This window comes from Dermacentor silvarum, chromosome 1, assembly GCF_013339745.2.
Source record: "Dermacentor silvarum isolate Dsil-2018 chromosome 1, BIME_Dsil_1.4, whole genome shotgun sequence".
Taxonomy (NCBI): Eukaryota; Metazoa; Arthropoda; class Arachnida; order Ixodida; family Ixodidae; genus Dermacentor; species Dermacentor silvarum.
In genome coordinates, this window is record NC_051154.1 from 140,009,536 (window position 1) to 140,033,653 (window position 24,118).

The 24,118-nt window shown below is 47.7% G+C and overlaps 2 protein-coding genes across 2 annotated transcripts in view; one reads left to right on the forward strand and one right to left on the reverse strand.

Moving 5' to 3' along the window:
- The first annotated feature begins 2,190 nt into the window (after positions 1–2,190).
- On the forward strand, positions 2,191–5,102 carry LOC119463087 (uncharacterized). The gene is made up of 2 exons (XM_037724112.2): positions 2,191–2,464; positions 3,559–5,102. Exons 1-2 carry the CDS (start codon positions 2,453–2,455, stop codon positions 4,831–4,833), a joined length of 1,287 nt encoding a protein of 428 aa, XP_037580040.2. The 5' UTR covers positions 2,191–2,452; the 3' UTR covers positions 4,834–5,102.
- A 10,206-nt stretch (positions 5,103–15,308) lies between these two features.
- LOC119463244 (uncharacterized) overlaps positions 15,309–24,118 on the reverse strand; it is a 29,910-nt gene continuing 21,100 nt past the window's right edge. The window contains exons 8-10 of the mRNA XM_037724124.2: positions 23,038–23,162; positions 20,704–21,984; positions 15,309–15,895 (exon numbers count right to left, since the gene is read on the reverse strand). Of these exons, the coding sequence (XP_037580052.1) occupies positions 15,647–15,895; positions 20,704–21,984; positions 23,038–23,162 (1,655 nt within the window). The 3' untranslated portion in view covers positions 15,309–15,646. The remainder of the gene's footprint in view (positions 15,896–20,703; positions 21,985–23,037; positions 23,163–24,118) is intronic.

Sequence of the window (24,118 nt, forward strand, 5' to 3'; positions counted from 1 at the left end):
AAAACCGCGATTCTGATTTTCCGTTTGGTTCCGGAGCGAAAAAAAAAATCCTAACGTAGCGCTTAATTTCTGGTCAATGCAGAATTTCCGGTCTACGCTTTACTCATCAAACGAGTAGGTGATGTCTTCGCCCTAGGCGGGCGGCGTCCTCAGTCCATGGACGCCGTGAGCCCTGGCCGTCCACCTCGTCCTGTCCACGAGGCTCGCCTGAACCTTAGGGTTGGGGCTGGCCAGCCACTGCTTGACGATTGGCTTATTGATGAGCTCTACATGAATCACACTTTTCTTCATTTTGGTTTTCGACTTTCGGTTTAGTTCTGGCTCAGTACCCTGGTGAGTCCCGCCTGCAACGCACATATAACCAGCAACAACACGAACAACACGCGGAATCCTGCGGATCGCGTAGCCTTTGGATTTATTGAGATCACTCAAAAACACCGAGTGCACATGGCTCCTATTTTGCCCTGCGGTATAGTGCCGCTGTTCGCCGCACGGACTGTCATCGCCACGCCTACTCCTCTCTCCCTCTCTCTCTTCTTATTCCTTTAACCAGCCACCACCAGTAAGTGAGAGAATCTGAGAAGGCACCGGTATAGACTCCTGCAACACTGGCGTTGTCGCCTTGCCTAGCGCAGCGTTGGTACTGCGTCAAGTGTCGGTGGTCCTCGAACGCTATTCGGAAGCTGCTTTCACATTTATATTGTGAGAACCAACTTCATGTGTGCCTTCGCTTGTCAGGATGACAATGTACCAATTTGTTTTTTCTGTATACCCGGCTAGAATTATTTTTTTTCTTACTAAAAAAAATGAAAGGTGGATACCTTTCATAAAATGACCATTCTTCCTTTTTTACTTCATCGCAAGAATGTAATTTAGAATGATCTCGATTCCTAGTAAAATATTACTTTGATTACTTATCAAAAAGTCACATTTGATTTTTTTTGCATCAAGATATTTCCAGAATTACAGGTGGAAAATCTTTTTGATCCATGTGGGAAAACGTTGTAGGATGACCCGTCTCTGAGTTTCCATTGACATGACTGGTATATGGCGTTTGGCTGCTCAGTACCAATTTGCGGGTTCGTGCCACAGTGATCCGCATTCTGATGGAAGTCGAGCACAAAACCGCTCGTGTACCAAGATTTACATGCACGTTAACTAATCTGGGTTGATAAAATAGCCACCCAGGATTGACTAAGTGATTTGTTTACATGGTTTACAGTCCCAAAACGACACTGAATATGAGAAACGCCTTGTGGAAGGGTTCTGACCCTACGGATTATTTTGACCATGTGCCCAGTGGTTTCTTGTGTTCTCTGTGGTTCTTAAACCTTCATCCAAAGCTCTGTACACAATGTCCTCCCCTATATGGTGTCACTCTAAACAAGCTTATAGCTTCGGGACGTTAAAGAGCATCGGCCATTCATCAGACTGAAGCATGAGGCGTGTTATTATCAGCCTTGAATAATAAATGAAGCAGTTTCACACAAAAAACACAAAAAATATATAATTGTCCTCCGTTCTATTGTGTCATGGCTCAAGAAAAAAAAATTGTGTTGTTTGGTGTTGTCGAATGCCTTGTGAAGATTTTTTTCTTTTCTATCAAAAAACAGTCGGGGGGAGGGGGAGCGGACGTTGGCACAGTGCATATTATATGAGATGACGTGTCAGCAAATATCAGCTTCCGGGTCACTTCGTTCAATGGTGTAATCTTCAAATCTGACCTTGAATGAAACGTTCCCTTAACCGAGCCATCTCACGAGACCTTCACTTTAAGACTTTTGTACAAGCATGCTCCCATGACCTGTTACATAGCTGCGAAAATTCGAGAGAGCAGCAGAGAAACGCAGGCGGACTTTCGGGAACAGCCAGCGGCGATGATAAAAATTCATAATGTATTTCTCCGTCAAAGTAGTAGCATGGAAATTTCCTACCGGAGGGTTGCATTATTTCCGCGTCCACATTGTCTGTTCTTGTAATTTGACAAATTGTGGCTTGCGTGTCTGTGCACACTGACTGCACTCAATCGCTAAGCGAACACGCAATACCATCTGGCAGCTCCTTTGTTTGGCGAAGGTATAGGAGCAGAGCATGCAAGAAAGCGGCTTTATAGCCAGAGGCCGACATCGGCCAGCCTTGGGGAAGAGTTGCGATAGCATACCGACGGAAACTCGTTTGGACAGTGAGCGCATCAGCAGTGAAAACACGGACACGATGAAAATAAAATGAAGACGGTGTTCGTTTGGGGTGGCGACGTGATAGCCCAGAAGTGGAGTTGCATACCTTACCGGCGGCACCGCAAGCGCTCGCCGCGCGACCGCCCCGTTGCCCGCGATCTGGGAAAACCGTGTCGTTCTCGCCCAGACCCTCTCACTGCGGGGTATAAAGAGAGCCAAAGCGGGACGGCCATTGAGCGAGGCTAGCTTGTCTTCTGCCTCGTCTGAGCCGCATCATGCGTCTCGCTGTAAGTACTGCTTCTGGGAAAAACCCTGGTGTTTTATTATCTTCGTTTCCTCTAATTCTTTTTTTTTTTTTGTGCAGCTTCTTTGATTGCGGCGTGACTGGACTGTATTTTTATTTTAGTTTTCACAAATGAGCTTCCGGCAACTGTTGAAAATCGTGGCATATTGCATAAGGACATCCATCCCCTTGCATAACAGTGCTGTGAAATCTTTACTGCTCGTTTGTACACTTACCCTTATCAACGACATGGAAATATGAAGTGTAAGCGTGTTGTATTAATATTTTAACCGTTGTGCAATGGCTGTCTCAACTAATTTTGTCTAGAGAAATGTCTGACGAACCCGAAATTTAGAACGTGCGTCCTCGTCGTGGTATTAATGAGGCATCACATGCCGCAACGGCCCGATATAATAATGATTAACTTCAGTGAATAATCGCAAAAGAACTTGCCGAGGATAGAGTGGGATGATCACTATAGCTAGAAATGAAATTATGGCACTAATTTTGTCATTATAGTCGCTCTGTTCTAGCACAGTAAGGACTGCCTACTGTCTTGCGTCTTCAATTTGTTATTAGTTGGCCTTTTTTTGCATTTCCTTTCAGGCACAATTCTAGTGTAAAGCTGATTCCAGTTCTATTTTCTGTCAGTTTATTAGCCAAATACTGAACGTAAGCACAAGAGCCTGCTGATTCATCGGACCTCACATGAACAGCATGCTGGAGTGCTAACGTATTAACCCATTAGCGCGGCAAACTACATATTTCGGCTGAGTGGCCTTGAAAATAATGTCTATATATATATATATATATATATATATATATATATATATATATATCGCGAGCATATGGTGTAAGTCCAGGTGTTTGTTCCCCATACCTGTGCACCCCCCAAATTTATACTCTTTCATAAGAACTTCGTATGGAAATAACGCGAACAGGTAAATGCTATCTTCCCGAAAATGTTCAATGCATTCACTTATTATCCATGTGGATATCAGTATAAGCGCCGCATACATGATCCTTGCAAACAAATTCGGTTTTTTACGAAAAGCGTCTTTGTAGTATGAAACTAAATAAAGCGCTTCTGTGAACCAGGCATTGCTCTCGACCCTCCTGGCCTGTGCGTCGGCCGGTGTGCCCGCAGCATTTGGCGGCGGCCCGCTGGCTGGTGCTGCGCTGCTAGGCGGCGGCCTCGGGCCAGCCATGATCGTCGGCGATGGCCTGGGCAACGCAGCTCTGGGCAACCTCGGTGGTTTCGGTGGTGTCAGTGGCCTTGGGGGCCTGGGTGCTGGAGGCCTGGATCATGGTGGTCTAGGTGCCACGAACCTAGGAGCTGGCGCGCTGGGCCTTGGCGGCCTCGGAGGCCTAGGAGGCGGAGGAGCACTCCTGGCTGCCGGTCCGACCGTGGTGGGCGTGGCAGCAGGCCCGGCGACTGTGTCCGGCCCGGTGAGCGTGTCGGCCCCCGTCTCTATCCCGGGTCCAGTGGCCACTCCCGTAGCGTCTGTGACGTACGTCAAGCAGCCAGTTATTAAGCTCCGCTATGTGACCAGGCCCGTCACCACCTACGTGAGGCAGCCCGTCGCAACTGTGACGCACACCATTAAGAAGATCGTAAACTACAACAACGCCGGAGCACTGTTAGGACTCGGTGGCGCTAGCGGCTTAGATCTCGGCGGGGATCTAGCTGGCGGCGACGGAGTGGATGGAGTTGACGGAGGCAATGGTGGTGGTGGTGGTGGTGGTGGCTTTGCTGGCGACAATGGTGGCGGCGGCGGTGGCCGCGGTGGCGGCGGTGGCGGCGGTTTCAGTGGCGGAAACGGCGGCGGAAACGGCGGTGGCGGCGGCTTCAGTGGCGGAAACGGTGGCGGAAACGGCGGCGGCGGCGGCTTCGGTGGCGGACACAGTGGCGGTGGTGGCTTCGGTGGCGGAAGTGGAAGCGGAGGCGGCGGCTTCACTGGTGGAAACGGTGGTGGTAGTGCCTACACTGGTGGTAATGGCGGTGGTGACCTTGCTGGAGGCAGTGGAAATGGAGGAGGTTTCTCCAGAGGTCCCGTCGGAGGTGGAAGTTTTGCTGGTTACAGTGGAGGTGGAGGAGGCTTCCCCAGAGGGCACGGCGGTGCCGGCAGTGGCGGTGGCTTCGGAGGAAGCGGTGGTGGTAGCACCTTCGGAGGAAGCGGTGGCAGTAGCAGCTTTGGAGGAAATGGTGGTAGTGGCAGCTTTGGAGGAAATGGTGGTGGCGGCTTCGGTGGCGGTGGTGGCGGCCACAGAGGTGCCGGCGGTGGTGGATTCGGAAACGGCGGTGGATTCAAGCCTCTTCGGATTGCAGGACGAGGACCATCCTTCAACGTGTATAAAAAGCATCATTACTGAGTCCTCAGCAATAGGTCACTCACGTAACAAAAGAGGTAGTGAGCTGCGTCTGCGTACAGCTTGCCTTCAAAGAAGTTGATCCAAAGGAGCCAGTTCAAAAGTCACCCACCAGCTACAAGCTAGTTCAGGAACTCGTGCATCAGGGCGTGCCATGCGGTTCCATTGCCTGTACAGTACTCCCTCTCGTCCCTCATCAGTTTGCTGCCATTGTTTTTGCTAAGCGTGCTTTTTGCTGTATAAAGCTATCAAATAAATTTGCCTGTGGCAATCGTTACTTGAACATTTTTGACGTGAGACGTATTTCAGTTTGGTTAGCACAGGGGGTCGCTTGCTAAAACCACATGTAACGAGAACATGTAATATTATTATCACTTTTATCTTTGCTACCACATTATACACGTGCTTTACTTCGGTATCGTTGTGTAGAGGAAATAAGCCATTACTCGAACATGCATGAATCGCGTGCACAGATGGGCCGTTGTTGCGCCATGCATGACGCAATCGAAGCTAAATTTAGCTTCTCGTTCGGCGTTAAGAGAGGCATAGTTCGGCAGTACGTTTGCCGATTCGAGCGGGAGTTTTCGCGCTTGAGAGAGCTCACTCTGGCCCTTTAGTAGGTATGATCCAACGAACTCAAAACTATGCTCATCAGTAATTATAAGGCTTACAAGTGTGAAATTTGTTGCTGAAATTTGACGGCTGCTCGGCTAAGGCGACCCCGCGTTTGACACGTAGGATCCAGAAATGGCGTGAGGAGACTCCAGCATCAAGACAGAGGGTGCCGATTCGCGCCCACTACCTTTGACCATCGCGGGCTCCTTACGAATGGGAAGTGAGCATGATTGCAAGATTATACCGTAGGATCCCCACTAGCTGTATCATAAGCTAAGCATGTAAATTTTGTAATGCGTGAAGTAATGTCGCTTGTGTATTTGGTTACGTCATTGCTGTCCCGTAGTGTCCATATGCCCTCAGCAGCACACACAAGACGTTTCACGTGCGGAACTTCGGCTCCGTGCCTACTACCCGAAAAAACGAACGATAACTTTATTTATAATCCGGCGAGTTATTCGGGGATTTGGGCGAATACACCTGCCTAGGTGTCGGCCACGAGCCCTTGAGCTCTGGCGGCTTCCTCGGCCCGCTGGACGGTCCAGAGTTGGTCTTTGAGGGCGGAGCTGAGCAGCGTAGTCTCCCAGTGCGTTCGGCTCGAGGCTGCGTCCCCATCTGGAACCCCCCTTGTTTGCACTCCCATAACATGTGTTTCAGGGTTGCCCTGGCCTCACAAAACTTGCATTGGTTTGACGAATAAAGCTCTGGGGAACAGAGATTCAAGATCACCGGGTTTACAAACGTTCTTGTCTGCAGCTGTCGCCTTGCGACCGCCTGTCTCTTGTTGAGTTTCTGGTGTGGTGGTGGAAATTTCCACCTAGTCAGTCTGTACTGCTGCGTTATTTCTCTGTAACTCGACAGGCGATCCTCCCACCCTTCACCAGACGTCGCGGCCGAGGCGGCGGTAGTGTGGTTGGCGGCTCGGTCCGTAAGCCCTCGAGCCGCCCCGTGCGCCGCCTGAAGATGCTTTTTTTTTTTTTGCTATGTCTCGAATTTTACATTTCTGCGCTAATGCAGACTGAAGACAATATTGTTTGTCTGCATCAACTATACGTTTACCTTATTACTCCATTTGGTATTGTGTAAAATTCGAATTCGCGTCCGACAGCCTCGCGCCGTTTACTCAAATACGCTGCAAATTTTAGCAGGCACTTCCAAAATTCATGAGCTGTATTTAATGATATACAAGAGATAGCTGGCAGCATAAAATCAGAAAATTGGGGCTAGAAAACCAGATGGGAGCTTATACTAACGGCACCAAACAAGTGCTCTCTGATTAAGGTGCGAGAAATCGTCTGATGTTGTTTATCGTTATACATCGAAGCAAGATGACATAACATTTGTAACAAGCCCCATGTTAAAAAAAAGTGAGACACAGTTATGCGCATTACCAGTGAAGGTGACCTTTGTAAGGTCACCAGTGGTGTATATTCTAGTGATAAGGATCAGTGAAGGCAAACAGCTTGGGTAAGGAAAAATATCACTATATGTGTAACAGTGGCGGTGTCCAGCAAGGAATCGTGGACTATACAATCTCCAAGGGAGGAGCTCAGCAGCTGAGGTTACAAACGTTTATATACACTCTATGTTTATAATCTCAGTGAGAGGGCTTCATGAGAGAGACATTCACATCGCCTATATAAAGGCTTCTCGCCTCGCCACTTCCGTAGGGTATGATATAGAGCACCAACTTAATCGCATTTGGTCTGTTCACCACACAGATGCACCTACTAGTGCGCAGATATATGCGCACCATTCTTCAGCCTAACAATACTTCATTCGTGGGCCCTGTTGTTTCCACAAAGACCATCACCAACGAGTCAGCGTGTTCTCACGAGGGGCACTCTCTAACGTTCTTTACAGCTTGTTTTGCAAACCTGGCCCGTTCCGGCCACCGTCGCCCAAAGTGTTTAGCGACCCTGACATGACATCTCCACTCCATCATATAGCGATATTTCAAGGTTTTTGGAATGACGCTCGTCCTGGTTTTACACTCAAGTAGCCTCGCTTTGCCTTGCGGTGATGTTTGCAGTAGAGTTGATATACCGGACATCCTGAATCTCTGTTAAATGTTTGCCACCCTTTCCAGAATTTTCTTGTTGTGGCTTTTATTAGAGTCACAGCTCGTCGTAACGTGCCTGACTCATAAGGCACAAACACCACCTCGGGCAAGGCCTCGCATTGACGGCTATTTCCGCTATCCGTCGGCCTATCATAGAAATCGTTTAAACGGATTCAGACAAGGGGACGGAGCAGAGATTTCGGCAGCTGAGTCCGGCCTTCTCCGCTCACAGGCCGGATTGAAAATGCTGGCCGGTCGTCCGTCTGTCTGGCGGTCGTCTGGCCTCTCTCTAGCCAAGACAGCGTCATGTCTGTCAACATGGGCTGTGGAATCACGTTTGCGATCGCAAAGGCATGTGTTTAGTTTCATTGCTTTGTTAGCGATAAACAGAAGTGCGATAATCGCAGCGAGGCCCTAGGAAAAAACTCACAGATGATTACGATAGTCCCTAACGCAAAATTTGAGCGCAGCTCTTTAGGTGTTTTGAATTCCACCGGTTGCGTCGCTCATTGTTCAGAAAGAATGTGTGAACACGGGAACACGTGGCTCGTGCGGAGCGCATTCTCTAGCGGCGGCGGCGCAGGCGATGTAGCGCATGCTCAGTGGGTCCGAAGCCCACGCCAGCGCTTTGTTTCCAGATGTGGGGTGTGTTCCAATTCTGGCCAGTATCGGAGACTGTCTACGTAGACAGCTAAGTAGACAGCCGAGACAGCTTCGAGGCCATGTAATGGAACGCGTTTCGAGCCGTCTGGATGACGTATCGAAGACGTGTCTGCGACGAGACGCCACCTCGCGGCGACAAGAAAAAGTTGAAAAAAGCACGCATTATTTCTGTATTTTGGTGGAGCATTCACATCCGGCTTCAAAATAAAATCACGTCAGGGCCTCTCCTATTTTGCTTCCATGTTCCATGTTGTAACCAAGGGTACGCCATGATTGAAGACACCATCGAATTATTGCAGGGACGACCGCAATGTAGTAGCCCCGACCACCTGCAGCCACCTGCGCAAGTGAAATGCTGTGCATGCTCAAGGCAGGTCACTCGAAACGTTCGTTTCGTCTGGGAATGCGAAAGACTCAAGACAACCTGCAAAATGTACCGGCTTATAAGGAGGTGACATCGTTTGAAAAGTGGGCATGGGCTAACGTGAAAAAGACACTTGGCACCCTAGGAGGTCCGCGTGGGAAGCTTCCATAGGGATATTAAATGCTATTGGCGTAGCGCGTATAAGACGGGACAAAGAGGCACAGAATGACACACACAGCGCTAACTTTCAACAATAGATTCATTTCCGAGATCAGCAGTACATATATCCTCCAATAGGCGCGTCACTGGACACGTGCTCCGAAACAGTCCAACGTACAACCTTATAGTCGACTTCATTTCTAGTTCAACGGGTTCTTTCTTACATGTGTTCAGGGTCCCGTGCAGTACAGCTACCCTCATTGCTTTCACTGTGTGTAGGGCCCGCTCGCTTGGATTTTGTATCCGCAACAAGCTGCCCCCTGAGGACGTCAGAACCCTGTTTGGGGGCCTCAGCCTGTCTGTCGGGCACGGAACACGCATCGTCAAGATTCTGAGAGCTGAGTGGCTGAGACAGGCTCGAGTCTACCGCGCCTACCTGGGTGACCAGCTGCACAACGCATTCGAGCAACACACGGCCAGACTACAGTTCCGAACCACATGCGTCTTGCGGACCAGGTCACTAAGCACCTCTGGCAACTTCAGTTGCGGGTCCTTCGGTAGTAAATCTCGAAGGATCGCCAGACGACGGTCACTGAGCTTCACAATCCTGACGGAATCCTGTTACCCGACGACGTGCGGCAGGTCCTAGAGCTGGGACCGAAATTCGCCATCGAGGCCACAAGGACCAAGCACGAGCTTCTATCCTTTGTGCATCAAGTTTCTCACCTTGCGCCTGAGGATGAAGCCGCAAGAATGAAATCTGTGGGTGTCGATGTGCTGACACGATGTAAGCCTCAACTCTCAAAACTGCCTGTTAAACGTGTAACTTCTTTCTTACGCGAAAATTCGCTATGTGTTATACCACCAGATAAGGAAGGCGGATTCACCTGCCTTTCTCACCGGAACTTTGATAAAAATGCATGCGTTTCCATTTCAGAAGTGTTTAATGAACACAAAGCGACGGCTTTGTATAAGATCCGAGCTATAGGACCATGTAAGTAAGCAGATGAACCTGTCAAAGGTGTAAAAAAATATCGAAAAGAGCAAGAAGCTGAACCTAGAAGTGTTTTCAAGCGCAAATACCCATAAGGTTGACGTCCCGTTAAGGGTAATTGTCTCAGAAACGGACACATGGCAGAAGTGCATTGCCAGCTTTTTAATGGAAAAAAAAACTGAACGCCTTGGATTTCAAGGACCCGTTTCTCGTCAGAAATTCCGACCAGGTTTTAGAGTACATTAACGTCCACGCCAAAAAAAAAGGGACTGAAAGTTTTTTTTTTTTTTTTTTTTTTTTGCTGACATTACAGACGTTTATTACTCACTGCCGCAGACACAACTAATGACTTAAATTTAATTGAATTCTGGAATTTTACGTGTCAAAACCACAATTTGATTATGAGGCACGCCGTAGCGGTGGACTCCAGAATACTTTTGACCACCAGGGGATCTTTCACGTGGCCCTAATGCACGGGACACGGGCGTTTTTGCATTTCGCCCCCATGGAAATGCGGCCGCCGCAGCCGCGGGATTTGATTCCGCGACCTCGTGCTTAGCAGCGCAACACCATTAGCCGCTAAGTCACCGCGGCAGGTGAAGCAAGATTGATGAATTTGACGCCATTCAATTTCATAACCAAGCAGGGGTTTTTATGGGAGCTTTTTAGAACTCTTAGGTTTTCATTTAACGTCTACATATGTAGCATGTAAAGGATCCTCGTATTTGCAGAAAAATGGGGTGTGCATTGGGTCCTGTCTAGCTCCTATCCTGAGTAATTTGTTTCTAGCTATGTTGCATAGAACCTTTGAGAAAAGGTTGAAAGATTCTGAAGTTTGAAAACTGTTTCGCTATGTTGACGATTTCCTAATATTTATTGATAGCACTTCCCAACATTTTGACAATGAGTGTTCCATTGGTCAACCTGTCATATGTAAGCGTCTAAATCCGCTCGAAACTACCTTTGAAATGCCATGTGATGGTGTCATCCGGTTTTTAGACTTGCAATTTGTTTTACCTGATCATTACACGTGCTCGTCCTATCATCTTCGCGCTAACAAAAAATAAGCCACTCCTCCCACTTTATTCAGCGCATTCTAAACTCGTTAAGAGGGGGACAGTAAAAATGCGCCTTAGTAACACATTGAAAAAGTCTCGTGATCATCTGGTACACTTACGCTTCCGGCAACAGACGAAACGTTTATGTGACTCTGGATATCCATACTATATCATGATCTCAGTAGCAGAAGGACGAAGAAGGCACGCAAGCACGCTTTACTTCTGACAAGAATAGGGTAGCTGTCAACCCTTTATATTCACCGTGTGTCACACCACCTGAAGAAAATTGCACAACGTGGCAATATTAGGGTTGTATTCTCGATCGGCACCAAACAGGTTGAGCTGTCTTTGCCGGAAAATGAGGCCATGGCGTAGAGATAAAAACAAACTGCGAGAATAAACGCAGCGAAAGATACGTAGGGTGCAGCACAGGTGCTATCCACCGTATCCCAATGTCATGCGGAGCAAGCTGTGTTGCCAAACTGGTAGAAGCCTTAATCATAGACTGCGCGAACACAGGAATCAAGTAAGCCAAGACCAACCCGATGGTTTCCTTACACTTCAGTGCAATAAGTGCGCCTGCCTGCTCCTCTTTAGCGAACCTGTTTTTCTGGGTAAGAGCGCAAATGAAATGACTAGGGTAATCATCGAAGCACAATACACAGCCTTGTGTGGTGACGCATGCGTCAGAAAACCTTCTATCACATTATCAACAAAACAAATATAGTTCTTGCAAATGTCATGAATGCAAACCACGAGCCTGCTGTTCTCGCGCCTCTATTCTTTCTTTCTTTCATTTTTTATTTTGCGTTTGCTGACACTTTTGCAGCACGTGTCCAGTGACGCACCTAGTGGAGAATATACGTACTGCTCATCTCGGAAAAACGTGTATTGTTGAAAATTTAGCGCTGTGTGTGTGATTCTGTGCTTCTTTGTCCCGGCTTACATGCGCTACGCCAATGGCATGTAATATTACGCACCAACAAGCCCAGCTTGAAACCTTAGTCGATTCCATAGTGGACCATACAAAGCTCCCTTCCACTCATCCCCATCCTCAAATAATACTAGAGCTGTCCTATAAATATTGTATTCTCGTTCTCTTCGTGCACGCGTATTACACGGGGTGATGATTCTTAAGTTTTACGGAATTTTTAAAAATTGCCCGTTGCATGTAACATCATTCTAGTATTTGAGCTGCATTGCTCACAGAGGCAGGCATTACTTGCAAGAAAAATCGAAACAAATTTCAGCTAATTAACAAAAATTCATTAATTAAATACTTCATACTTTATGGCACATTTTGCAATTTATGAATTGTAGCCGGTGAGTTTGCAAGGCGTATAATTAATTTCCAGAATGAGTACCAGTTTTGGAGATATGCGCCATCAAACTCGCCGTAAAAATGCGCTGTTGTTACATTTACATTTTTAACGAAACGCTCAATTGATGAACATGGCTATATAAAGCTACAAAGCTGCATAGCTATAGAAACAATCACGCTTGCGATTTCCGTGAAGTAATTAATTACGAAGTCAATTAGTTAACTTTCTGATAATTAGTTAAATATGTTTCGATTTCGGATGAATTACAAAAGTAACTGGAACGCCCATGCATTTCGTCCCACACTTTGGCAAGTAGTATCGCGAAACTTGTGTCCTCCCGGAAATTCATTTCAAGTGGATACGTCTTGCAAGCTCACCAGTTACAATTCATAAAGCGGAATATGTGCCGTGAAGTAATTAATAACGAGGCGAATTAGTGAACTATCTGGTAATTAGTTAAATATGTTTCGATTTCTCGTGCCAGTAATGGGCGCCACTTCAGATAATACAGCTAAAGGACAAGAACTGTACTATCCACCACAGGTGATTTTTAAAAATTCCGTAACACTTAAAAATGATCACCGGGTGTGTTGTACATACGCGAACACATGCGTTGTACATATTTAGGGTCCATCGTCTTCGTGTTTTGTGTACATTTCTTTTTTAATTCGGGGGTTAAAAATCGAGTGTTATTTTTAAAGAGGGAAACCAGGGGAGAGAAATCGGGGTATTTTGCTTTCTGGAAGCCCCAAAGTTGAGAATTTTAAATGGTTAAGCATTTCTATGCCTACCCAACGAGGAAACCCGCCCGTCCGTCACGTAAGACGATCGCTTTCTAGATATAGGCCCGCCGCAGCGAGCGAATTGACCTTCGTGCTGCCTCTCGCTTCAACCCGAACAAGCGGCGAGAACACAGCGCACACGAAGCTATCAGCACTTGGCGCAGTCTGTTCCCATCGCAGATCGCTTTCCAGATAGGGCCCGCGCGGCTGCGCCATACACAGCCGCCTCCGGAGTATGCTGCAACATATATGTACGCATGGTAGCGAAACTTCCATAGAAGCTCATACATCCTGCAACGGCGGCTTGATGATGATGATTTATTGGCACCCCCTTTGAAACGGGGCGGCGACAAATAGTCACCTAGCTTGCTTGATCTAATCGGGTATACTATACATATTCTTTATCTAGCATTTTTGTATACCTCTCATTATTCTTTTTCTTTTTCAAAAATTTACCTTGTACTGCTACCTATGATTTTAAGAGATCAGGTCGTTACCATCTTTTCCCTGCATTTTTTTTCCACCAGTACTCTAATCGTCTCTTGCTTACCTCTACGGCTGCTCTGTTGATGTTTCCTTCCACTTTAAACAAAATAGCTTTTGGAAGTTGCACGTTACCTACGGTTCTCGCTGGGTGGATCCCATCGCATTCTGGAGGCATGGCAGCGTCATCTACATTTCAGGGGCAAACTTCTTGGTGGAAAACGATCAGCGTTCGCCGTTCGGGGCTCGTTGCGCTAAGTCGTTCACTGCCGCCAGCTCACGTCACATAGCATTTAGTACATGCACAGAGCACACAACAATGCAAATGAAGCGTGAGTGAGAATAATCGCCACAACATCACATTACAATCCAACGTCTGACCGCTGTTTATTTATAGCCCTCATTTTACAACAGCAGACACTGCTGTTGTAAAACAACAACAGCAGCACACACTGGTGAACCTTGCGAGTTTTTCATGAATCCAGAGGAATGGGTTCACCCAGGTTGTGAAGCAAGTACCACATCCACGTGTCCATAATATACACATCTGTTATTTATGAACCAAGATAAAATCAACACATCCAAATAATTCACAAAAATCACACTTATCTTCACTAACACAGCATGCGTACCACCTGTAGTCTTATCTGGTACTGAAGTCATAGCTAAAACATATTTAGTAAAAATGCAGGTTAAAAATAAAGTTACTGATCAAATCCCATAATGTTAATACTCTATATATTGCCACTACTTTTCATGGCTACGCATAATAGTTTTGACGACATTACAGTGTTAAATGCGGTAATACAATCTCGGCATGTCTCACTCACCCCGCATCACCACGACACAAAGCCTGCACAATTTCGTACTCAAATCATACCTGGATGGAAGCAAACGGCCTGCGACTTCACATTTTCCTATCCTAATGACATTGTCTGTACTTTTTAAAATATTTTCGTTGACGACGTATTGGATGAATAATTTTCATCAACTTCCGTTTTTCCCCGCTAGATGTAATCGCGTTTTGATCGCACGACCATAATTAATGCCGCTGCTCATTGGTTTCGAACCGCATTTCAGCCTCATCTTCGCATTCATGGGAATTGACCAATGCTGCGTCAAGGTAGAAAACAAGCACGTTGGCGCCAATATACGACGACTCAGGCCGTTTCTCGGAGATCCGCATCCTGGCGAATGAAGTAGACGACGAAAGCTACAGACGTTTTTTTTTTATGAAATAATCGTACGCTTTGAGCTAGCTGCGTTATTTTTACCGAGGAGCAAAACTGCTTTGCTTTATAAAGAACTTAAACATTGCCTCTATTTCAGTTTCTTAGGCAAAAGGTCAAGTTTGCGTCGCGTTACGAAAGCAAATCACGTGCATTCGTGAAGTTTCTTCCGGATTTAACGTCAAGCTAGACTTCAATTAATCGGAAGCGTCACCTAGATTGCACCTAGTGGCGTTGAATCAGGCTGTTATAAAAGCATGGTTGGTAAGGCGTTTGCGGAAGCGTGGCTACAGTAGACAGTTTTTGCCGTGCGTTGCTTACGCTCAGACTTCGCACGCCCCGGCACTGCAAGGAACTGCGTAGATTTCACGTTTTCATAAGTGCGGCTTGCGAGGCGCGGGCGACGCGCTATCAGCTCGGCTGGGAAATGACCGAGAAGCCAAGTAGACACGCTCCGCTCAATCGGTTCAGTGAGCGGAGCGAGGGAAGCGATATTCTTTCAGCTGCCAGTATGAGCGTTATTTGCCGTTCGAAGGTTAAAAATATCGGGGCTGACGACTGCACATACCACATATACCACAGAAACTCTGCTACGGCGATAGCGATTGCATACTTGCAAGGGTTTGACTGGCAGTACCAGCTGCTAACGCTTGTGTCTGGAAGCCGATCTCGTGATTAGCGTAGTACATGCTGATCGCAGAATATGCTGTACAAATAGCACCTAGTAAGCGCTTCTCGAAAAGGAAAGCCATTTCTTTGTCACTTTATTTAAAGCTTATAACATGTACACAAAACAAGTACAACTAAAACAGCTGTTACAGAGACGCGCGCTGGTTAGTTTGAGTGATGGGTGCAATGTTCTTGCCCTTTGCGCGAAACGAAAAAAAAAGTTCTCTTAAAGAAAATGTATGCGAGTACAAAAAAAAAAAAAGTTAGGTGCCCACACTACAGGCCACAACGGAGAAGTTTCTCGCGGGACCATTGCACAGCGCTAAAAAGTCAGCTTGTTAAAAGATTAAAAGAGACAGTCAGTTAAAATGTGTATATTAGGTGCAAGTGCAGCCTTGCACCTGCGTCAAAACAAATCAGGCACGAATAAATTCGGCAAGGCTGCGCTTCAGAATCGCGTGGGCAAGCCAAGGCTGGAGGAGCAACTCTTCGAGGAACCAGCGCTGCCAGTCGCGGCCGACAGAGGATACGACGATGTAGTGACCGCCACTGCGGTCGACGCCACGCCGGATGTGAACCTCCTGCACGCCAGACCAAGAGGAAAGCAGGCCGGCCACTTCATCTTGTCCGTGAAGCAGCATGTCACGTAAGGCTGGGTTGGACACCTGCGCAAAGAAATCACCACGCATAAGGTGCATGGTCCGCAGCCGAGTTATGCTGCACAGTGTAGCTGGAGGTCACCCGTCACCGACAGCCCGCAATCGATTGATGGCATTACACAGGAAATGCATGTATGGAAGACAGCGCTAATAAATTCATTAGTACATCACAGACCAAACGTGCGAAATTCACATTCTTGAACGTTTAAATCCGATAGCTTAAGAGAGGGAGCATACTAGTACCGCAACGCACAGACTTATTTCTAACGTCGTTCATCGCTGCCTCATAGGTATACGCAGGAACGGTGGTGGGACAAAGGTGGACGGGTCTGAAAGTTGGATTATTGGACAGATTGCATGGCCTACCCCACTACATGCCTCGCGTCGTACGAGCAACGAAAAGCCCGGCGGGTAATCCACCCAGCGCAACGCCTACCTTGCTGCTCTTCAATCTCGTTTTAAATTTCAAACATGAGCCAACTAAAAGCGCCCACTTGCGCTGGCCAGTGAATGCAAGACAGGTGAAGGCCATCAAGAACGGAGTAGACACTGCTGTGGCAACATTTTAGCACGACAACATCATACTTAAAAGAGCAAGGAGGACAGCGAGGGTTACGTGCAACATCACACGATTAATATCGTATGCAATAAAAGTTGTGTAAAACTGTACAGGCTAGCTGTACGCGCTGGCCTGCAGACACGGACAAGAAAGGATAACAAGGTACGCATGATAACAATCTCGTACGCATGATAGCGGTGTAGCACCGCTGTGTACCCTTCGGGCCGTCGCCCAGTGACTGTCACTGACATCGTCTCAGCTATTAGCTTATAGGGTCGAAGACGTTCATCCTGCTTTGCAGCTATATCCACTGCCAAACAAATGAACTGTTGGCGCACGCCGACGTGAACCGTGCTGCTACCATGACACTGCAACCGGTGACGTTCCACTTTGCTGGCAATTCCCCCATTCGCTATGGTTCCACCAAGTGGAGGATTGCAGGGGCGAGATTCGCCGTCGCAATATAGGGCTGTCGATTTCGCGATAAGCAGTAAAAGAATGAGGCGGATGTAAATGCGTCATTTTTCCTGTTATCACCAAGTGCGAAAAGCGACGCGAGAACATCTTTGGGTGCCGCAAAAGGCGGCGTTCTCGGAGCAGCCGTTATCGCTTCGGCGGCAATTTCAACCATACGCGCATATTCTCGCCGCGTTAAATGACTGACGAAGAGGGCAGTAGCTGTGACGGTAACACTGATGCCACCATTTACCCATTTCGCCGGCTCTTCTGAAAAGTGTGCAAGCATGTCTACACACGAGTAGCAGCACTCGTGTGGGACGAGTTCTGAGATTCGTAAAGCTGCGATTGTTGCGGCCGATACCAGAGACGAAAACATTACGAGAGGATTTCTCGTTCCCCAACACGGGTACTAGCAGAAGTCCAAACTTCGCTTCCGAGTGGATGAGGTATTCTGCGAGGTTGCTACAAACCTAATTAACGCCCAATTTTGTCTAGCAGATAGGCAAAGCAGATTGCATGCTGTGAAAACTTGCATCCATCTTATGCAATCATCAGTGGTTGGACAAATACATTGTAGCTGGGCCACTAGGGTACTTTAATGGTGACGCTGTGATGGCAAGTGCCAGCTCGCTCATTATTTTGAGGCATCTAAATGCCTTCCCAATATGCTGCTGAGACTGATTGTTTACGTTTGTGAACTTCTCGCTCATTTCAGTCGTGGACCATTATTGTTGAAAATGACCATACGCGGGCCCCACGAAGAAAAAAAAATGTCACCGATCCATCGTATAACGAAATTTAAAGGGGGATACGGAGGTTGCCCGTGTACTCGCGTCGAATATAATGAGCTCGTTACACATCTGGTCTAAACAGCAGGAATTGCTTGATATTCAGCATCGTAGACGGAGCTGGATCGTGCTTGCAGCACTTTAGGTGATGATTAATGGCGTTTATCGGCTGCAGCACTTTCAGTATGCGGAAACAGTCAGCATTGACTTTCACCACTGGCTGGACAGGTGGGCTAGTTTCGGTATCTGGCAAATAGCGTCGCCATGTTTATGGCGGCCAACGATAAATTAAACGCACTTGGCATATTTGGCTCTAACTTGGGGACCTCACGGAATTAGAGTAGGAAACAAATGTTTCCTTGTATTGTCGCTTTTTCGCGCTTTTTTTTATTATTTAGCGGCTTCATTCATTGCGCCAACGGGCGCGCTATCAAGGTTATCGCTTCCGCTGTCATTCTCTTCGTCTGCTCCTGGCGCTCTTGAGGAAAACAGAAGGCCACAAGACGTTCTGCGTGGTGCTATGTTGGACCAACAAGGGAAGGCACAGCAGGGCCGCTTTTTTCTTCCCCCCCCCCCCCCCCCCCCCACTTCCAATAAAATGAAAGGTAAGCAAACTTTAAAGGTCTTCTGCACGCAGTACATTTGTCTGGTGTGTAAATTGCATGCACATGTATACCTATCGACAGCAGCTCCTGAGTCGAGTGAGCGCTAGCTAACCCGCTGACTGAAATGACGTTTCGCTATATCACGGGTACTGGTGTTCGTTTGCTCGAGGTACATATACAGAGGCTGTTACGGTGCATAGGCTGCTAGGTGCCGGGCGCATTTTACGTTACGAAGCGATTTTTTTTTTTTTTGCGTTTCGCCAGAAAGCCTGCTTGTCTGCTCTTTATGGGATATTCATCTGCGATGTGTGATGTTCGCGGTTGTCTTTACTTTCGCGGCAAGACGCGCATTCCTTATGAAGGCGCTTACGGATCCACGCATTCCGGTGTTCCTGCAAAGTTTTGTTCCCCCTGTACAACACAAATTCCTCTAGATAGTACATACTCCTAGACAGTTGACGAGTAGCTCACGACTTGTGGAAGCGAGTTTTCGTGTAATAGGCATTCTGCAGAATGAGGAAGACGAGGAAATAAAAGTGAACAAACAAATCTGTTGGTGCATTATTTACAAGTGAATAAAGATTTCATGGATCAAAATTATTTAGCTGTATTTCCAGACAGCAGTTGAGAAAGCATTACCAAGCCTGTTACTTCAATACAGCAGCAGTTGAAAAAACGTCGCAGTTTCGCCGGAAAGGCGAAGTATCAATTGCGATAACAAATTAGTAGACAGCTATACAAAGTAGAGATAGTTTTATCGGCTGCATAAACTTGGACACATTCGCTTACTAAATGAATTAACAAGAATGGTGTCAGCGCGCACAAGCAAACATGGACAGTTCACACTCGATGACCGCAGACAACCACTGTCAAAACGCTGGCGTGAGCAAGCACGACAGCAGCAGCGAGCGAAGGTTCGTGCGGTCTATCGCTTCAACGGAAACTGAGCGGCGAATGCACAGCGCATACAAAGGTCAGAGCCGTGCGGAGATAACAGACGGTGCGGGCGACCGCCACAACCGCGGGCAAAGTACTAGCGCAGTTGTTGGCAGAGTAGAAGCTGCGCCCCCCCCCTCCCTCCCTCCCTTCCCGCTTTCTTGCTTTCGCGTGGGAGATTGAGTGGGCAGTTCGAACTCCCTTGCGCCCAATTTCAAGATACGCCTTTGGTGAAGCAGCACAGCGTCGCCCCGCCTCCCTCCCTCCCTCTCTCTCTCTGTCTTTCTCTCCTCTACCCCGATGGCCTTTCGCGCGACGGTCGCGTTTGCTATCCGCCGTGCGTTCGCTCTCCGTGATAGCGCGCGTCCCCCCGCGCTCGCGCATACGGCGACGATTTTATCGCCCTTCGACTTTATACGGAACCTCACGGCGACGGTGACGCCGACGGCATAAATCCGGTTGAAGTGTCCATTTAATTGCTATCGCAATAAAATGGAACACACTGGTCGGCCTATTAATGTCCTGCCGAAACGCAATAGCCGCAAGCTATGGCGTGCTGGTTCTCGAATCTTGAACGGAATAGGGTAAATTTCGAAGAAGCACTGTTGGCACTTAATACGTGAACGACCACGCGCACAAAAAGAAATCGTCATTCAAAGAAGAAAAAGGCTGAAAATGCTGTTGCAGTCGTGTTCCGACAGCTGTACACAACTCGTGTTCGTTTCTTGCGTCTACCGAGACAATCCTGCGCTTGTCGCGCGCATATTTGACAAGCAGGATGGCGTTTCCCCCTCGTGCATTAACAAAACTGTTACTATGACAACAGGTTTCATGTTTATTTTTTTATTAAAAGCATGGCCTACCAGGCACAAGAGGATAAACCAGCGTTCGTGACGCAATTCCTCTTTAGAGAGGGGGGGGGGGGGGGGTATGCCAGCTGACATTAGCCGTGCTTTCGCTACGTTGCTTCGTTTACGAAAACAGGGGGGCAGTTTACTGCGGATGCTTGACCGCGCTGTGAGAACGCTCGTGGTAAAAAGAATTGTGGAGTAGCCATCGCCGATGATTGTTAATGTAAGCGAATAGCCCGAACAAATCAGCGAGTGAGCTTTTTTTTTTTTTCTTGTCGAGCGATCCGCAAAGCTCACGCGCACAAGTTCTCGCTGTTGTCACCCGAAACACTGTATAAATTATTCGGTTGACCGGACGTCCAGTTGTAAAAGAAATGACAGGCATCTGCCAAATAATGTAAAAGCCTTATTTGACTAAGCGACCTGCACAGAGATGATGTATGCAGTTTTGTGACGCAAGGGCCAATGATGGCCAAAGAGCGCCACGGAAACGTTTCACGTTGCTTAAGAAATTATTAAATATTCGGTATTCGATGAGATAATCAAAGTAAACTTTCCTCCAATATTCGCATTCGTAAATGGAACTATTCAAGAAACCATAGAAAAGGTGGCTTACTTTGATGCGGACAGAGCTGCCTTCCTTTATCTCCTGCACGGGTTCATGGAGGCTTGCGTCGCAAGGCAGGCCCAGATGGCAGAGGTCGCACAAGATTGACAACATGCTGTAGGTCCTGAGTGCAGCCATGGTAAGAGTGTGGGTCTGTGATGACCGGCTGCAGGCGTCACAATCGGGGAAGACTATAGAGGAACAGCTGACGTAACGCAGAAAAGAAGTGACGTAACGACCAGCGGAAGGCGGTTGCTTTTCTGGTCGGTTTTCAGCATCCGTGGCATCTTCTGCAAGCGTGCTTTTGGCAAAGAGCTCTTCTAAACAACGCCTGCAAATCCGAGCACAGTTCACGGCTGCGGTCTGCAGTAGCAAGTCTTCTTTCTCGGCCCACTTCAACACCACTTCGAGGGCCACTCTCTTGGCCGAGAATTGAGATGCAGCAGCCGCCAACTGGTCATCAAGGCGGGAGATGAGAAGGTTCTTGCTCGTATGCTCATGGCGAGAGGAACTCTCCTGCATGACGAGGAGAATAACGTCCGAAAAAGACCAAGGGAAGCTGGAATAAGTCTTCCTTGTATTGCAGTACGTCACCATAAAGCACGCGGACGCCATCCTCAGAAGAATCTTCTTTTTATCTACTTGCGACCGCGCATTTTCCATGCGGCAAGCATAATCAACTTCTTTGAAGAAGCGTTCCCGTGTTGACTCCACTATCGCTCGGTACTGTTTCGCGACGAGTACTTCCACGTTGCTCTTCTCATAGTGGCTCTTGTTGGAGGCTGAAACGTCGTTGATGAAGCCGGACACAACCTCCGCTTGACTCTTTATGCCATACTGCTTGAGTATGCGCCCCATATCGGACTCGTGGGCAGCAAAAAGCTCCTCTACGATTAACTTGTAACGGTTCCAGCCGCCCAATTCCAGCAGTTTGATATTGCTGCCACCATCAACGAGGTGGCTGTTGAAGCTTGAGCTAACGACCGACTCGAGGAACCTTTGGAACCTGTACAGGTGCCCAAGAACCCTGCTCGAACGGTAAGTGTTTTTGTGACCGCCCTTGTCCATAAAATCCGGGTATTCTTCGGGTCTCTCGTTCCTTTCCAAAAGAGCGGGAACACCAGTCTTTGCAAAGTCAAGACATGTCGAGATTTTCTTCGCGATAGATAGACATGGCCTTGAGAACACTCCGCTTTCAAGCTTGTCAGCTAGGGCTAGGTGTGCGTTGGACATGACCCCAACGTTGTCGTTCAGGATGTAGTCAGAGATGAATTGCGCCATGCCGTCGACCTTGAAAGCATGCAAAAAATAAAAAGATCAGTGGCTCGTAAAAAATGTTCAAAGCACCCCTAACGGAAAACACTGAAGTTCGCCCGACTTATACGAATCATTTTAATCGCGAATGAAAACGAAAGCGAGCAGCCTAAACGAGCGTCGAGATGTCGACAAGTCTGATGTATACTATTTCGCAAAGGCCCGCCTGCTGACCGCTCGCGAACAAGCGCACGTGGATGCGCTATAGCCAAGCCATGGGTCGCGATGCGACCATCTCCGCGAGGCAGGTACGGTTGCAAGGCATCAAGGCAAACAAGAAGTTGCGAAGTTTTGCGAATTGCGAAGTTTTAGGTACACGTTCGATTTACGCAACTGGAAATCGCTCTTCTAACGTCACATTTCATGGCGACGCGTCTGTGCTAGCGCATGCATGCATGCATGCATGCTTGGACAGCTACGCTGAATTCTCTGCAGTAAATCAGATTTTTATCGTTCATACGGTGGAGTGAAGATGAGGCGCGAGTAAACGATATTCTGTTTCGTTGTTAAGTTGTTAGCCAATGAAAATTGTAAGCATAGAAGACAATGCATAGCGCAGCGACTCGCTGTTTCGGATTACTAACATCGCAGAAGCCATTGAACAAGTTATTCGGCAGCAAGAGTTCACTGTAGAGACGTTACAACTGATCCTAAGCGGATGGAAGATTTTCTTGGAAAATCACCCCTGGTACGAAGCCAAGTTCAACCCCTAAGAAGCCGCGGATGCCTGGCCGGGGTGTGCTCATGCATATAAGAAGGGCTTGTACCCGTCTTGTAAACCGGTGGCTGTCCGGCGGTGGGCTTTGACCCCGCCTCAGTGCGTATTGAAGTTTAATGACTACATTCCCGCAAAATATCTCGTGAAACGTCACCAAACAACGTTGATACCATACGGAGCAGCCAATATCCTTCAGGGCAGGTCAGCACTTGTTCAGGAGATTGCAATTGCAGTTGAAATGTTTCTCTGCAAGCGGCACTGCAGACTAATGTACACCTCAGAAGTACCGTCTGCATGAAGACCGCAATTACCAGATTAAGCTCCGATCGGTGTTGTGGAAGTTTTTGTCCGTAAACCATAGGCTCTCTGTTGAACCCCGGAAAGAACAGACTCTTGTCCCAGATGACAATATACTCGTCTCCGTCCAAATCAGAACCTGCAAAAGAAAGAATATCGGTATATCTCTGTGCTGGGAATATCATTCTAAGCACATGACAGGAGTAAAAGCGCTTTTATTTTTTTCCGCAGCGGATCATGCGTGCGAGAACAAGAAACGTTGTGAATTTGTGCCACCGAAGTCGGGCCCGCAGTACGCGGCCTGTCGGCATACCGGCTTCACCATTCTCGGCATGCTGTTCTGCTACAAACATGTGCTTTGCCTTGCATTGCCCCAGGTATATCTGCCTAGTGCACCAAACAACTGTCCAAGTAACACCGATCGGGTTTAGTTTGACTGGTTTGGCGCGAGGGAGGGCCCGAGCACGCGGCGAGAAATTTGACGGGAGTGCATGGGCTGCGCTGCTGAACGCGGCTGGAATGGCCACTCGCGCACCTAGATTTCACGCGAAACTATGCGTGCATGCGACTACGATGACGTCTGGCTGGCAGCGCAGAATTATCACGGGTGGCTTGCTCCACACTGAAATAATGTTCAGTCGGCATCTACCAAAAACTTTGCGAAGCTTTCGCATTTCATAGAGTTCGCACATTCACACGACATAATGACAGCCAACGTTTAACGTCATGCGGAACTAACAAGTTTCCTTTAAAAAAATTGGTCTCATTCAATTTTATTGTCTGCACAAGAGAGGGAGCCGGGTTAGTTTTTATCCCTGGGGCTCTTCGTATATCAAAAAGACAACATACCGAGCGTGTTTTTTTTCCTTCATTCCACGCCCGATTGGACCACCATGGTCGGGAAACGACCCTGCTATCTTAGCAGCAGAAGGGCATCTGAAGTATTTCGCTACTACCGTCTGGGCGCTAGCAGCGAGCGTATGTTCGAACATTCTCGAAAGAGCTCAAAGTATTACGGAAACCGTCATTCCAGTGCTTCAGAAATTCATGGTGCATTGTCAATTGAAATATTGCGAGGTTTACGTGGGCCCACGC